At 32.9% G+C, this 14866-nt stretch overlaps 1 protein-coding gene across 1 annotated transcript; it reads right to left on the bottom strand.

Moving 5' to 3' along the window:
• Positions 1-2797: 2797 nt before the first annotated feature.
• LOC143068958 (uncharacterized) lies at positions 2798-13718 on the bottom strand. Its single transcript, XM_076243366.1, has 5 exons — positions 13662-13718; positions 12284-12341; positions 6178-7579; positions 4348-4453; positions 2798-3370 (listed from the first exon to the last, which is right to left on the bottom strand). The coding sequence occupies exons 1-5, from the start codon at positions 13673-13675 to the stop codon at positions 3205-3207; spliced, it is 1746 nt and encodes a 581-aa protein (XP_076099481.1). The 5' UTR covers positions 13676-13718; the 3' UTR covers positions 2798-3204.
• Positions 13719-14866: the final 1148 nt, after the last annotated feature.

Raw genomic sequence — 14866 nt, 5'->3', positions numbered from 1 at the left:
CACTTCAGTTCTTAACCTATACCACTGGCGTATCACACGGTATGGTTCTGACTGTACCAATTTTTACTGCAAACTTCCATACAATAAATGTTTAACATTTACCTCTGTCTATTTTTTTTTTTTTAAAAGAAAAAAAACGTCTTTCAACATTAAAAGTACTGAGCACGGTAATGTACGTAACCGCAGTACCGTAATCAGTTTATTGATTAGGATACAATGATTAATTAATTGGCATTGTTCAAGATGCTGTTTTGGATAATTTTGGGTGTTGTTATTAGTTCATGCACCAATCTGACACAGACTGATTAAACTGAAACTGATAGATAATCTGAAGAAGGCTATAGAAAGCAACAAACGCTAGCTTATTCGGAAAATCTCTGATGTTGCTAGTTCTTTAACTTTAACGGATTGGAAACATTTTCAAAGTCAAAGAAGCCAGCTGCTTTTCTTTTGATTAATTGTTGCAAGTTTTGATTCCAGATAATGTAGAAATAAACCTCATACAGTAGTTGTCGTTTGTTTATGTAATATATACGTGTTTCTCGTTTCTCGTTTTGTTAATATAGATTAGACCGTTGGTTTTCCCGTTTGAATGGTTTTACACTAGTAATTTTGGGGCCCTTTATAGCTTGTTGTTCGGTGTGAGCTAAGGCTCCGTGTTGAAGGCCGTACTTTAACCTATAATGGTTTACTTTTTAAATTGTTATTTGTATGGAGAGTTGTCTCATTGGCACTCACACCACATCTTCCTATATCTACTCATAGCATTCAAAACAATTGGAAATAGTAATATTATTGTTTGCACACTCCTTAGGTTTGCAGGTAATCAATATATATAATGATTACACTCAATTTTTTTTTTAATAAAATCACCACAAGTCAAGTTCAAAATCAGTTGATTTTCGTGAGACCGCCGATTCACTCTTTCCATTCTTTATTACAATAATTTAGAAAAACTAGGAATGGTGTAGAATTTTAAGTAGGAAGTGCATTGTATTTAAAAAAAAAAAATCGCGACCAAGGGACAAAAGACAAACCAGAGAACAAATAAGACACACAAGGACAAACAACACCATTCAGCATTGAAAACTAAAATCAAATTAGAAACACAGACCCCTAAAACAACTGGTGCGACTAAAAGTGCTCCATGAAGCGTAAGCAGGTCCTTCTTGAAAGACAACCATTGTTAAAAAAATCACGGTAATTGCGACAGGCTCTCTAGTAAATGTGAATATGACAAAATCTTATACAATACATATAAACAAGATACAAATTATCAAAAACACAGTCATTTATTTCAGTTCTTCGTCTTGACAGTCGCTGCATGATCATTTCAAATATCTATATCCTACTAGGTCAAGATGACCCCCTAATGTCGACTTATGTGATTGTCTTGAACGTTCGCATTGAAACATTTAACATGTTATTAACCCTGCCGCAATTTTGCGCCTGTCCCAAGTCAGGAACCTCTGGCCTTTGTTTTTCTTGTACTGTTTTCAATTTTAGTTCTTTTGTGTGTTAATGGGTCTAGAAAGGTGTGCATTCTCCAAAACACTTTGTTTCTGGACAGGCAGTTCTATTATAAAAGACTGTACTACAGTTGGGGTGCAACATTGATAGTAAAAAAACGTTGAATGTAAATGATATGAACCTCCAAAGTCTTATATAAAAGGACTACCGGGCTGGCTGACAGTATTGTTCTCATTTACCAATCTTGCTATGTAAATGACACAAAAATAGAAAACAAACAACAAATACGCAAGACACAGATATTCATTTTTTTCAAATTGTCTTGTAAAAAATGCTGCTGTTCAAAAAAAAATTTTAGTGCCAGGAAACACTCTGAATGCAGGATTTTAACGCTATAAACTCCAGAGCTTCTGGGGGCCTTAAGTGGCTCCCATACTCCCTGCCGTAATTCAGCCTCGCTATGCGAGGCTGGATGGGCCACTTCGTGTCCCATATGTATAATTTGCCGAAACCGTACCATTATTTTTTGGCATGCTACGCCTATGTATACTTCATGCTTTAGTGGTGCATGCTATCTGTTTGCTTAGGTCCAAGCTAGTTCTTATACAAAGTGTTATACTATTCATCAGCATTATTATTTGTTTCCAAAAATCTTTCCATCAACTTTTGTCTTGCATCATCTAGTTTGATGAACTTGTAATACATAAATAGAAGTTCTATTTGGAAATATTGCACATTTTATTTTATTAATTGTTTTTTACAGATAAGGAATCAAAATACATTTGAATTTGTGGTAGGCACCTAATTGAGAAAAATTCAATATCTCACTTTAAAAGATTATGCATAACAGCATGGCAAAAGCAGAAATGGCATATGAGCATTGTTTCACATTAGGAAGAGGCTTTCCTGACTCTTCTTTTTTTTATAATTTTTTTATGTGTTTAATGTCATTTCATCAATCCTGGACTTATTAAAGTGTGCCCTTTTTGTTGATGTCTGAAGCAAAAATCTAAATACTATTAGATTTAACTACATATTTTCAAGTCTTACAAATAGAGGAATTTGTTACATCATGTCTTTGAGATTGACAGTACTGAACATTTATTGAGGGGTAAAAAGACTTAATCTCTGTTTGTGTTTTCTTTTTGCTGGGAAGCTATTAGTAGATAGGGGAGAAAATTCTCTGTCAACTTTTATGATGTCAATTTGGTTTTCTTTTGGGAATATTCCTTAGATTCGTTATGTCATAGGATACCCAAATTTTAAAAATCAGAGTGTCATTTGACTGTTCTTGCATAAACAAAGAATAGAAAATAAATAAACAGTAAAATACATGTAGTTATATTTCATGTACAAAATAAAGTATTTCTCTAAAAATAATTTGCAAATTACACATACATATTAAAAACAAAAGTTCACAAAGTTTCTTATAAACTTGACCAAAAAATGTTAAGCGTATCTTTTTTTGTACAGGGATATTACTTATAGTGCATCCAATTACAGTTAACTTTGATATACTGTAATGCCCAAAAATCAAGCATTCAGGAAAATTTGGGGATTTTGGAACTGTTCTTTTTATTAAAGTCAGTAATAGGCAATCAAATATTTAGTATGATTCTCTGTGCTTTTGACAGAGAATAACAAAACAAAATATAAAAAAAACAAAGAGCCAAGCAAAAAACATCACATACACAATTTACATAAAAGAGATCTCAGTCAGTTGTAGTTTTGTTTTCAGTATTGCTCATTTTTGAAGGTAACTACTGGTCCCTGGTTTTGGTTTGTGTAAACAAATGTTGGTTCGTTACTGTTAACAAAAACATCTACTGGTTCCATACTGGTTATCAGTTCATCATCACTGTCATCATCTATATAGTCTAGACGAGACAGGTACATTTGTCTACAATACAATAACATTTAATACATTACGTAATGGATGACAGACTATGATGACATAACTCTTGAGTCAGTAAGCCCGGCAAATAACCTAATCACTTTTCTCATTATCTTGTTTTTGCAGGTGAAACATTATTATTTTAGCTATTACATAGAAAACAGCTTCAAATATCATATGCTTTCTAATAACTTTTCTTGTTTGCTTTGTTTTTGTAGATGTAATAACAATGAACACAGCTACACATGTCACTACATTTAATCTACCCACTTTTCTAGTTTGACTTGTTTTCGCAGATGCAATATTACTATTATAAATATTACAATGAAAACAGCTACATAAAATGTCAAATCATATGCTTCCTAATTACTTTTCACGTTCATCTTGTTTTCGTAGATGTAACATTATTATAGCTATTACAATGAAAACAGCTACACATGGCACCACATGTAATCTCCCAACTCACTCGTTTGTCAAGTTTTCGTAGATGCAACATTACTATTATAATTAATATGCTTCCTAATAACTTTTCCTCTCGTTTATCTTGTTTTCGTAGATGCAATGTTACTTTTATAACTACTGCAATGAAAACAGCAACACATATCATATGCTTTCTAATAACTTTTCTCGTTTGCCTTGTTTTCGTAGATGTAACAGTAGCATTAATATAGCCTGGCATCCTGACCCAATCTAATACTTCGTCGATAGGCTACTGTCATGCAATGCGGAGACAATATCTTAGGCTAACATTATTATAGCTATTACAATGAAAACAGCTACACATGCTAAATGTAATATACTCACGTTACTTGTTTTCGTAGATGAAATATCACTATTATAACTATTACGAAAAAAAAAACAGCTACACATGTCATTTGTTATCTATTCACTTCAGTTTCTCGTTTCCTTGTTTTCGTAGATGCAATATTACTATTATAACTATTACAATGACACCAGCTACACGTCATATGTAAACTACTCACTTTTCTCGTTTGCCTTGTTTTCGTAGATGCAATATTACTATTATAACTATTACAATGAACACAGCTATACATGTCGTTGACACGGCTACTGTAACTAAAATACTATCTGCAATTTCAAGTGGTACAAAGGTGAAGCAAAATGTTTATTTGCATGCAATACAAGAGCCTGGATGGGGTTGACGAAAAAGAAAATAATGGCCAAAGTAAAATGGGACAGGAGAAATATGGGAAAATAATATGACAAGAAAAGAGAATATTTGCTAGCTAAATATAACGAATGTAAAAGAAAATGGAATAAGTGCTATGATAAGTTATCAAAGGTACCTGGATTATAATTTAATACACAAGACGCGCGTTTCGTCTACATAATACTCATCAGTGACGCTCAGATCAAAATAGTTATAAAGCCTAACAATTACAAAGTTGAACAGCATTGAGGACCTTACATTCCAAAAAGTTGTTTCAAATACGGCTAATATAAAAAAAAAAAAGAAGATGTGGTATGATTGCCAATGAGACAACTATCCACAAAAGACCAAAATGACACAGACATTAAAAACTATAGGTCACCGTACGGCCTTCAACAATGAGCAAAGCCCATACCGCATAGTCAGCTATAAAAGGCCCCGATAAGACAATGTAAAACAATTCAAACGAGAAAACTAACGGCCTTATTTATGTAAAAAAATGAATCTATTCCTTGGATAAAAAAATCCTTAGTTATTCGAAAAATTCAAAGTTTTGTAAACAGGAAATTTATAAAAATTACCATATATAAATTGATATTCATGTCAATACCGAAGTGCTGACTACTGGGCTGGTGATACCATCGGGGACGAAACGTCCACCAGCATTGGCATCGACCCAGTGGTGTAAATAGTTAATAAAGGTACCAGGATTATAATTTAATACGCCAGACGCGCTTTTCGTCTACATAAGACGCATGCATCATGACACACACAAAAAGTATAGAGATAAAAATTCCCCCAAAATATAAACAATACTGAAATGAAGACCATATACGTACCCTCTTATAACGAATGAAACTTTGGGAGAGGTAAGTTTTTTAGTTAATATTTGGGCTGCCGTAGAACATATTTTTTTAATGTACTTATTGACAATAACCAAGTTTGACGTTGTTGATGAAACTCAAAGTGTGCTGTATACGTAATATTGATTTCTTATGTTTTGTTAGTTTGGAAACACAGCGAAGGAATAACACAAATTTTAACAGTCGTAAAACCTTGATACCCTAGTGTCGTATTTTATTTTAGAAAACATGCACATCATTTGTTTTAACCCCCCTTACATTTCGTAAAATGAGGTCTGTTCGACCCCTCGTCAAAATCCCACACAACCAACGACACTACTAGCATGCAAAGACAGCTAAAGATAGACACATCTTCAGCAATAGAAATGTTTCTGCAAAAACCCAAGCACGCCCCACCCTTTTTCCCTTGAGTCAATAAGCACGTTGTTTTAATAAATGAATTAAATTAAAAAAAATAACAGAAACTGCAAGGATATAGCAGCAACAACTCAACCAGCTGAAAAAAAACCCAGATATGACATACACAGGACAATCATTCAAAAGGGAATAGCTTCATGAACACTAGTGTACAAATGCATACGAAAGTGTATATTTCTAATACGTTTCTGGGTGAAATTTGTTGGACTTAACCATTATTTATTAATATTATCTGTTTAGTATAACGAAAACACATCCTAATAAGTAAACATGCGTAGTTGTGTGTTTTTTCGTCATTCTAGATACTTAGCATACAATAGAACAATCCCTTACATATTTGTTACAGTTATTCATATACTTACTGTCTTTTGATGGTTTACTACTAAGTGGACCAAGTGGAGTTGTTGTCATTAAGTTATCTTTTCTTTTAGTTGAATTATGGACAGGTGTAGTCTCTGTGGTACTAGTAGTTGAAGTTGATGATTTTAAGGTAGTAGATACGGATGTCTTTGGAGTAGGAGAAGATTTTGGTGTAGCTGTGGTAGATAACGTTGGTGTAGTTACTGGTGGCTTTGTTGTAGATAACGTTGGTGTCGTTATTGGTGGCTTTGTGGTAGATAACGTTGGTGTCGTTGCTGGTGACTTTGTGGTAGATAACGTTGGTGTCGTTACTGGTGACTTTGCGGTAGATAACGGTGGTGTCGTTACTGGTGACTTTGTGGTAGATAACGGTGGTGTCGTTACTGGTGACTTTGTGGTAGATAACGCTGGTGTCGTTACTGGTGGCTTTGTGGTAGATAACGGTGGTGTCGTTACTGGTGACTTTGTGGTAGATAACGGTGGTGTCGTTACTGGTGACTTTGTGGTAGATAACGGTGGTGTCGTTACTGGTGACTTTGTGGTAGATAACGGTGGTGTCGTTACTGGTGACTTTGTGGTAGATAACGTTGGTGTCGTTACTGGTGGCTTTGTGGTAGATAACGTTGGTGTCGTTACTGGTGGCTTTGTGGTAGATAACGTTGGTGTCGTTACTGGTGACTTTGTGGTAGATAACGTTGGTGTCGTTACTGGTGACTTTGTGGTAGATAACGTTGGTGTCGTTACTGGTGACTTTGTGGTAGATAACGGTGGTGTCGTTACTGGTGACTTTGTGGTAGATAACGGTGGTGTCGTTACTGGTGGCTTTGTGGTAGATAACGTTGGTGTAGTTACTGGTGGCTTTGTGGTAGATAACGTTGGTGTAGTTACTGATGGCTTTGTGGGAGGAAACGTTGGTTTATTTGTAGTAGGAGAAACTGTTGTCGACTTGGCTGAAGGTAACGTTGGTTTATTTGTAGTAGGAGAAACTGTTGTCAAATTTGTTGAAGGTACCGTTGGTTGCTTTGTAGTAGGAGAAACTGTTGTCAAATTTGTTGAAGGTAACGTTGGTTGTTTTGTAGTAGGAGAAACTGTTGTCAAATTTGTTGAAGGTACCGTTCGTTGCTTTGTAGCAGGAGAAACTGTTGTCGACTTTGCTGAAGGTAACGTTGGTTGCTTTGTAGTCGAAGGAACTGTTGTCCTCTTGGTGGGAGGTGACGTTGGTGTAGTTGTAGTAGGAGATACTGATGGTTTTGTGTTATGTAAAGTTGAGGTATTTGTGGTATGCGAAATTGTTGCGTTTGTAGATGGATTTTCTGGCATCTTTGCTGTTGGATGTACCAGAGTCGTCGTTTTAGGATTTGCCTTCACAGTTTTCAGCATTACCTTTGCATCCACTGTTAATGACTTTATGTTGAAATAAAATGTGAAAAAAACCCCATTAATTTAACATTATTGTGTAATAAAGCCTTGCAAATTAATCGATCGAAAAGGTTATACTAGTACATAAAATTATAAAAGGAATCCTCAAAACAGACTAATACAACCACAAGCTTAGAGGTTGAAAAAGATTGAAATACTTTAAAAACGAATGGATGTACTTTATGTTATCAACTTCTTACAAGGTCTCTACGTTTGTTTGGTTTTTTTTTCTTTTTCTTTTAAAAGAAGCGAGCCATGATATCATACCACTGAGCATAATAATAATAGAAAAAGAATATGTGGTATAATTCCCAATGAGACAACTCGCCACCAGAGACCAAATGACATATAGAAGTTCGTATATTTATCTTTCATATAAAAGTGATATAATCTATACATCATTTTCGAGAAGTTCATGTAATGATGGACATTTTATCCTGACGTTACGCACGGTATTGGTGCCACTTAGCGTTACACGACGTTGCTAATAAAACGACGATTTTGACGTTGTTCCACGGAAAGTTTCAAACGTTGACCTTATATTCTACTCATGTGAAATGCAGCTTAAAGTACAGAGATTTTCGAAGTTGCTTCTTTATATGGTTTTATTTTTTTTAAGGCGGTGCAAATACAAAATTCCGTTAAATTTGAACAAAAATACATGAACAAATTTTTAATTTTTGCGAAGAATTATAGATGCAACAATAACACAAAATAACAATTTAATGTCTTGTTAAATGATGAAATATATAAAAAGAAGATGTGTTATGATTGCAAATGAGACAACTCTCTACAAGAGACCAAAATGACACAGAAATTAACAACTATAGGTCACTGTACGGCATTCAAAAGCAAAGCCCATACCGCATAGTCTGCCATAAAAGGCCCCGAAATGACAACGTAAAACAATTAAGACGAGAAAACTAACTCCCTAATTTTTGTAAAAGAAATGAACGAAAGAGTCTGTTTTGTACATATTTTTGGCGCTTTTTTGTCTTCAATGTTTTAAAACATTCAAACTTAGTTTGACACTATGAGTGAAACAAATGCAGGACAAATCTGAGGCGAATCTCTTTACTCTTAGGACGAGCGTGCTTACAACATATCACATTGGCTGTCTTTGCTTATAACCTTAAGCAGTGACTTATACTTACATTATAATGCATATTATTTATTTTAACGTTTAAGTAAGACCACAATCTTAACATCAACCACGATTTCATGGAAAACGTTAAAAATAGAATATTTTTGACAAAAATCTCTATTAAACGAAAAGCTTTATAAAAAAAATGTTCATCAAGTTTGAAAAAGAAATACGTGCTCTTATGCTGCCGTTGCCAACTTTCAATAATTTAAAGATGGTCGGGGTGAAAACTATTTTTTTTAAAAGAAGATATTTAATGTTTTCATTGATTACAATTTTTAAATCAGGGTTGTTTTACCAAATGATTAAGAAAATTATGTTATGTAGGAATTTACACATTTTGTACATTAGGCCGTTAGTTTTCTCGTTTGAATTGTTTTACATTTGTCATTTAAGGGTCTTTTATAGCTGACTATACGGTACGGGTTTTGCTCATATTTGATTGCAATAGAGAAACCTATAGAAATTGTTAATTGGTCTTTAATGGAAGTTTGTCTCGTCATACGGCCGCATCTTCTTTTTAATACTTTATTATATACTATTGGTTATTTTTGGTTCAGCGCTTCCATTTTCAACATATACCAGAGTATATCGGTTTACACTAAATCTTCTTTGACTTTTGAAAAAAACCGTTTCCAAACGATTATTTTTATGTTTTCGGTTTTAATCTTTTTTGGTTTGAGTTTACATTGTTTTACAAGTATAATCAAAGTACTGAAGTACTGAACATCGGATGACCGCAAGTTCTTGTGCGTGGTCACAAGCACTTGTCTCAGAAAAAAATCACATTTCTATACCTGAAACTGAGATTTATGTATTTTTTTCTGAGAAAAGTTCCTGCGTGGATGACGAATAAATGACAGGGAATTCAACTTCACTGCTTTCATATCTATTATATTGTGGTGATACAAATCAGTATACTCTGATGTGTTGTTATATATTATATTAATATTTGTATATAGCAGTTACATGTAGGTATAATTTTCATCCAGTTGTATATCATTCTAATCTACGATTCTAATAAAAGTGCAGCACACGTGCATGGTGGACACTCTTCAATCACAATTCGATTTTTTCAATAGATTGGATTTGAGTAGACATTCATAATTTCCTACAAAACTTTCTTGTGATATTCTTCCGCATGCGTTAACACATTTCTTTTGTACGTGTGCATAGATTTTAATGCATATAAATATTTCAAACGACACAATATCTTTGTATTATTAATTTCCGTTTTTATGAGTATTCATTGCAGAAATGAATTTATAACAAGCGATAAGATATGTTATTTTGCACTCGATGATATCCGCGTATTTATACGATCGGTTACCAGTCAAAAATGAAAGTCAAATCTCTATGCAACAATACATCGGAATTAATCCCCTCACGGTCATCGCGATGTAAGAATCAATATTCAAGCTATGTTTTGTGGCGTTTTGTGAAGATAAAAAAGATCTACTTTACACAACAACAAAAAACATTTGCACACAAAAGATTGATTTGTTATTTTTTTCTTTCTCGAATGAGTTTGGAGTGTCTGTAAACGAATACCTTAGAGCTAGCTGCTACATGTTTGTGTGCCATCCATCATTTATATCGGACAACTACTCTCTCTCTCTCTCTCTCTTTCGTTCTTTCTCAAATAATGGTAAAACGGAAAAGTTTTAATTTTCATATACATGCCTATTTACCAGGCAGTTCTGTTGGAGATTCGAGAAAATAAACTTCATTCCGTCACACTACTTCTACAGTAATAACCGTATTGTTCATACACATTGCTAGGTAGATGTACTCACAGTATAGCTATACTGTAATTTTATGGCATACGAGTATTTCTCTGATAAAACGTTTTGTTAAATGAGTCGATGCAACAAAAACAAAAAATGATTGCACGTTTTACTGAAATGTTCATGACTTATGAGTACTCTTTCTCATAAGATTTATTGTGAGAATTTTCATTCATGTGTATAGCTTCGAATTTTTTAATAGCAATGCTAGAAATTACAGATACTATCTGGCTGAGGAGGATAATTATAATTTCAGTTTTGTTTGCATTTCCTTTTTAAATGTATCTTGCTTTTATAGTGTGGTCATAAGTAAGTTTTCTCTTTGTTATACTTATACATGTAGCTCAGGGGCCTTGTCTTTATGGAGTATCCCAGTTAAATATTTAAACATCTTATATCCTTGAAACAATGCAGATCTACATTTTAATGCATATTAAATGAGAACTTTATTTTATATAGATCAGACCATTTCATTAAATTATGTTATGCCAAATATGCAAGAAAAGTCGTATAACAGTTTAAATAACGTTATTAAAACACGAACGTCAAATAACGGTTACGGGGACATTTCATTGGACATCTTAGATCGTTTCGGATTTTCTACCTGCAACTCAAACACAAGTACATATAATATCATTTTAAAGGAAAATAAATGTATTTTCCATTCATATCAGTTAAAAGGTGATAAAAATTTGAGATATAGTAGAATTTCGTTTGATAAAAAGCCTCTGAATTATTCTTTGTGTTATTTTGTCCATCGGGACATTTTATTGGACACGGGAAAAATGACGATGTTTTTAAAATAAGACCGCAGTTACATAATGATGACTTCAGATAGCTTCTTCGGAACATGTATAATTTTTCTGATATTATTAAAATCCATTTTCGTATGTTATATATTATGAAATTGAAGACAGAAAGTTTTTTTACGGGTTGAGCAGCAAATTGGGACATTTTTTCTCTTTTTTGTTTAAACTTTTCTGACGATCTTCCTTATCTTATAGTTAAAAACGTCTATTACTTCATTTAACGTTAAATGTATACAATATAGTTGTAAAATTTTAAACCATTTTACTTACTAATGAATCCGCTCTGGGATTTCAAAGACGCACATAAAACAAAATTGTAACGGCGGGACACCCTTAAAATGACGTTATAGGCATCGAAATGAGCAAATTTTTTCATTAAGAAATAGACAAAGCACAAATTCATCTATGTTATTGATTTCTATGGTTTATTTCCTTTCGAATGATATGCATAACATGGCTATTTATTGTATAGGATAAGAGCTTGAATTTGAATAACCCGCCATCTAACCCATATTTCCAAAGTGACACCAATATCGTGCGCAACGTCCCTACCTTTCTTTATAACAACTTGTATTATTGTATAGCAATATAATATTTCCCACAGAATGTAACCAAAAGCTGGCGTGCAATAAATTCTAATATTGCACTAGTGCAATAAATCTTCAAAATTCATGACGTCATTAACGTTTAAATCTTAGTTTAAACCAATTTTTACTTTCAAATATTATATTGCTATACAATAAAAGGGTTATTGCATGAATATTGGGGAATATTGTCCCTCGTAGAACATATATTGCACTCGCAAGCTCGGGCAATATAAAATTCTACTCGGGACAATATTCCCCAATATTCGTGCAATAACCCTATATTATAACAATGCAATACACAAAAAAAAAAGAATCTCATATACGATTTTGTGTCCAAAAAGAAAAATATTTTACAAACTTACCATAAGGATTAAAGTTACGAATAATAAAATATACTGGTTCTTCATATTCAGTTTTATCCTAATGAAATAAAAACAAACATTAAATCTTAAATGTTGAACCTCTATATTGTATTAACTTTAATTGTATAGCTCAGAAAAACAGTACAGAGATGCTTTTTTGGGAATAGAGGTATTAAAAGTTTGAAACATAAGCAAAACAGAAATAGAAAATGATAGTCATGAGTTTATGAAATGCTCCCCCCCCCCCAGCCGTTTTTCGGCTTAAATAATTTTCAGCGGTAAACTATTCAAAGTACTAGATTGATTGATTGTTGGTTGCTTAACGTCAAGTGGGAAATATTTCATACATGTTCAGGAAGAGCGATCCATTTGATGATATTGAATCATAATGATATAATTTTTCACATACTTGCTTGATTATGACAAGTGCGTATTGTTACTTTGTAAACATATGCAAATGGTTTAATTAAGTCATTATTGAACGTGATTCATGACTAAGAGAAGGAATTTTCACAGCTTCAACCACATGACAAAGGTAACACTATATAAAGCATATTTCAAATTTCTAGTATTGTCCCCAGTTTTAATTCAATGAGTGAAGAAAACAAATTTGATTTTATATTTTCCTGCGAAGAATGTGATATTTTACTTATCATTGTTAACTACATAAGTGAAATGTATAACGAGAGAAACAATTATAATGTCAATATATGAACTGTGTAATTGATGGCTCAACTTATAATGTTATATATAAGCATGATATTTGAATTGATAATTTTAAAGAGGAGGCATGCTGTAAAAAATAGTATTATAATTAATATTAATAATCTATATTTTTGTTTTTCTTTCAATGCTACATGTTTGTAGTGTTTAATGTCTATCGTTTTGTAATTAATATGCCTGTCTGTTTGTTTGTTTTTGTTTTGTATTTTAGTAACAATCCTATTGTTTGGATTTTAGACTAATACAATTCTTATTCTTATTCTAATCTTATTCTTATAATCAAACATAAAAAAAGTTGCAGAAATAGATTTGTAAGAAATCAAGTGTTAACTGTTTTTTAACAATTATAGTTTCGTGTTTTAAAAAAGGTACTGTACATTGGCGGATCCAGGGGTCGGAGGTTGGAACCCTACCACCGTGTATGTTCTTTCGACCAATATTTCTAGATAATCAGCAATAAATGTTGAAACATGGTCACATGTACATTACTACATAAAGTATATAAACAATAAGGGTCGAGTGATGACATACAGTCGCATAAGAATATACGTCCGTACTGTACAAGACAAAAGTACATTTTGTGTACTAAAGTATTATAGTTGGGCATGGGAATACTGATCATTTAAGATTTGTTTCAATAATTTATGTTCCTTACCTTTTAATACACATACGTAAATGGCCACTCTTGTTTGGTAACTTCTATAAAAACTTTGCTATCAATAAGTAAACAAATCATTCATATCTATGATTAAATATTGATAATCACTGTATATGATGCAACCAAATAACATAGTTTACTGAAAAAAAAGATAAAAACACAGTAATATTTGTAAAAATACGTATATCAATTTCATATTTCAACATTATTTATTTTGTCTTGGGGTCATTATTGGAAAGACTTTGTTCTAGGTATCACGATCTATGTATATGTGAGTGTAATTTGAAGCCCTGACAGTTTGAGTTTTTGGATGTTTGGTTGAATTACAAATAGCTTTCAATTGTTCTTAAACTTTGTTATAAAGATGAACTTGTTGTCATTCTACAGATCAAGATGAAAAAGGGGGTGGGGGGCTCGGTGTGCGGCATGTACTTTGCTTTATGTTGATGGCCGTGCGATGGAAAGTTGTATTCATTAGACTAATTTGGAATATTTAGTGTAAGGACGTTATCAACGACAAAAACGCGACCTTGTGCAATGTCAAAATATAGGTATTGACAGATTGTTGAATCGCAAATGTACGTATAACAAAAATATCTAGTTGGCTTTTAATAAATTGATAACAAAATCAATAATCATTTCTTTTGTTCTAAAGTTATATTGCCTTCTTGGTTAACTGTTGTTCTTTATATAGCCTTCTGCTGTCTTCTTGGTCAGGGTTTACAGTGCAATTGTTCTAGCTTATAGCCTTCTGTGATCTACTTAAGTGTTCATATAGCTAAATTGTCTTCTTGGTTTATATTAATCATTATAAATCATTATATAATGTAAAACCAGGTTCAACCCACCATTTTTTCCCTTAAAAAATGTCCTGTACCAAGTCAGGAATATGGCCATTGTTATATTATAGTTCGTTTCTGTGTGTGTTACATTTTAACGTTGCGTCGTTTATTTTCTCTTATTTTTGAGTGTAAATTCACATTGCGATAAGACGTGTCACGGTACTTGTCTATCCCATATTCATGTATTTGGTTTTGATGTTATATTTGTTATTCTCGTGGGATTTTGTCTGATGCTTGGTCCGTTTCTGTGTGTGTTACATGTAGTGTTGTGTCGTTGTTCACCTCTTATGTTTGGTGCGTTTCCCTCAGTTCTAGTTTGTTACCCCGATTTTGTTTTGTGTCCATGGATTTATGAGTTTG

The sequence above is a fragment of the Mytilus galloprovincialis genome, chromosome 3, assembly GCF_965363235.1.
Source record: "Mytilus galloprovincialis chromosome 3, xbMytGall1.hap1.1, whole genome shotgun sequence".
Taxonomy (NCBI): Eukaryota; Metazoa; Mollusca; class Bivalvia; order Mytilida; family Mytilidae; genus Mytilus; species Mytilus galloprovincialis.
The sequence above is the reverse complement of the archived record's forward strand: the minus strand, read 5'-3'. Positions and strand labels throughout refer to the sequence as shown.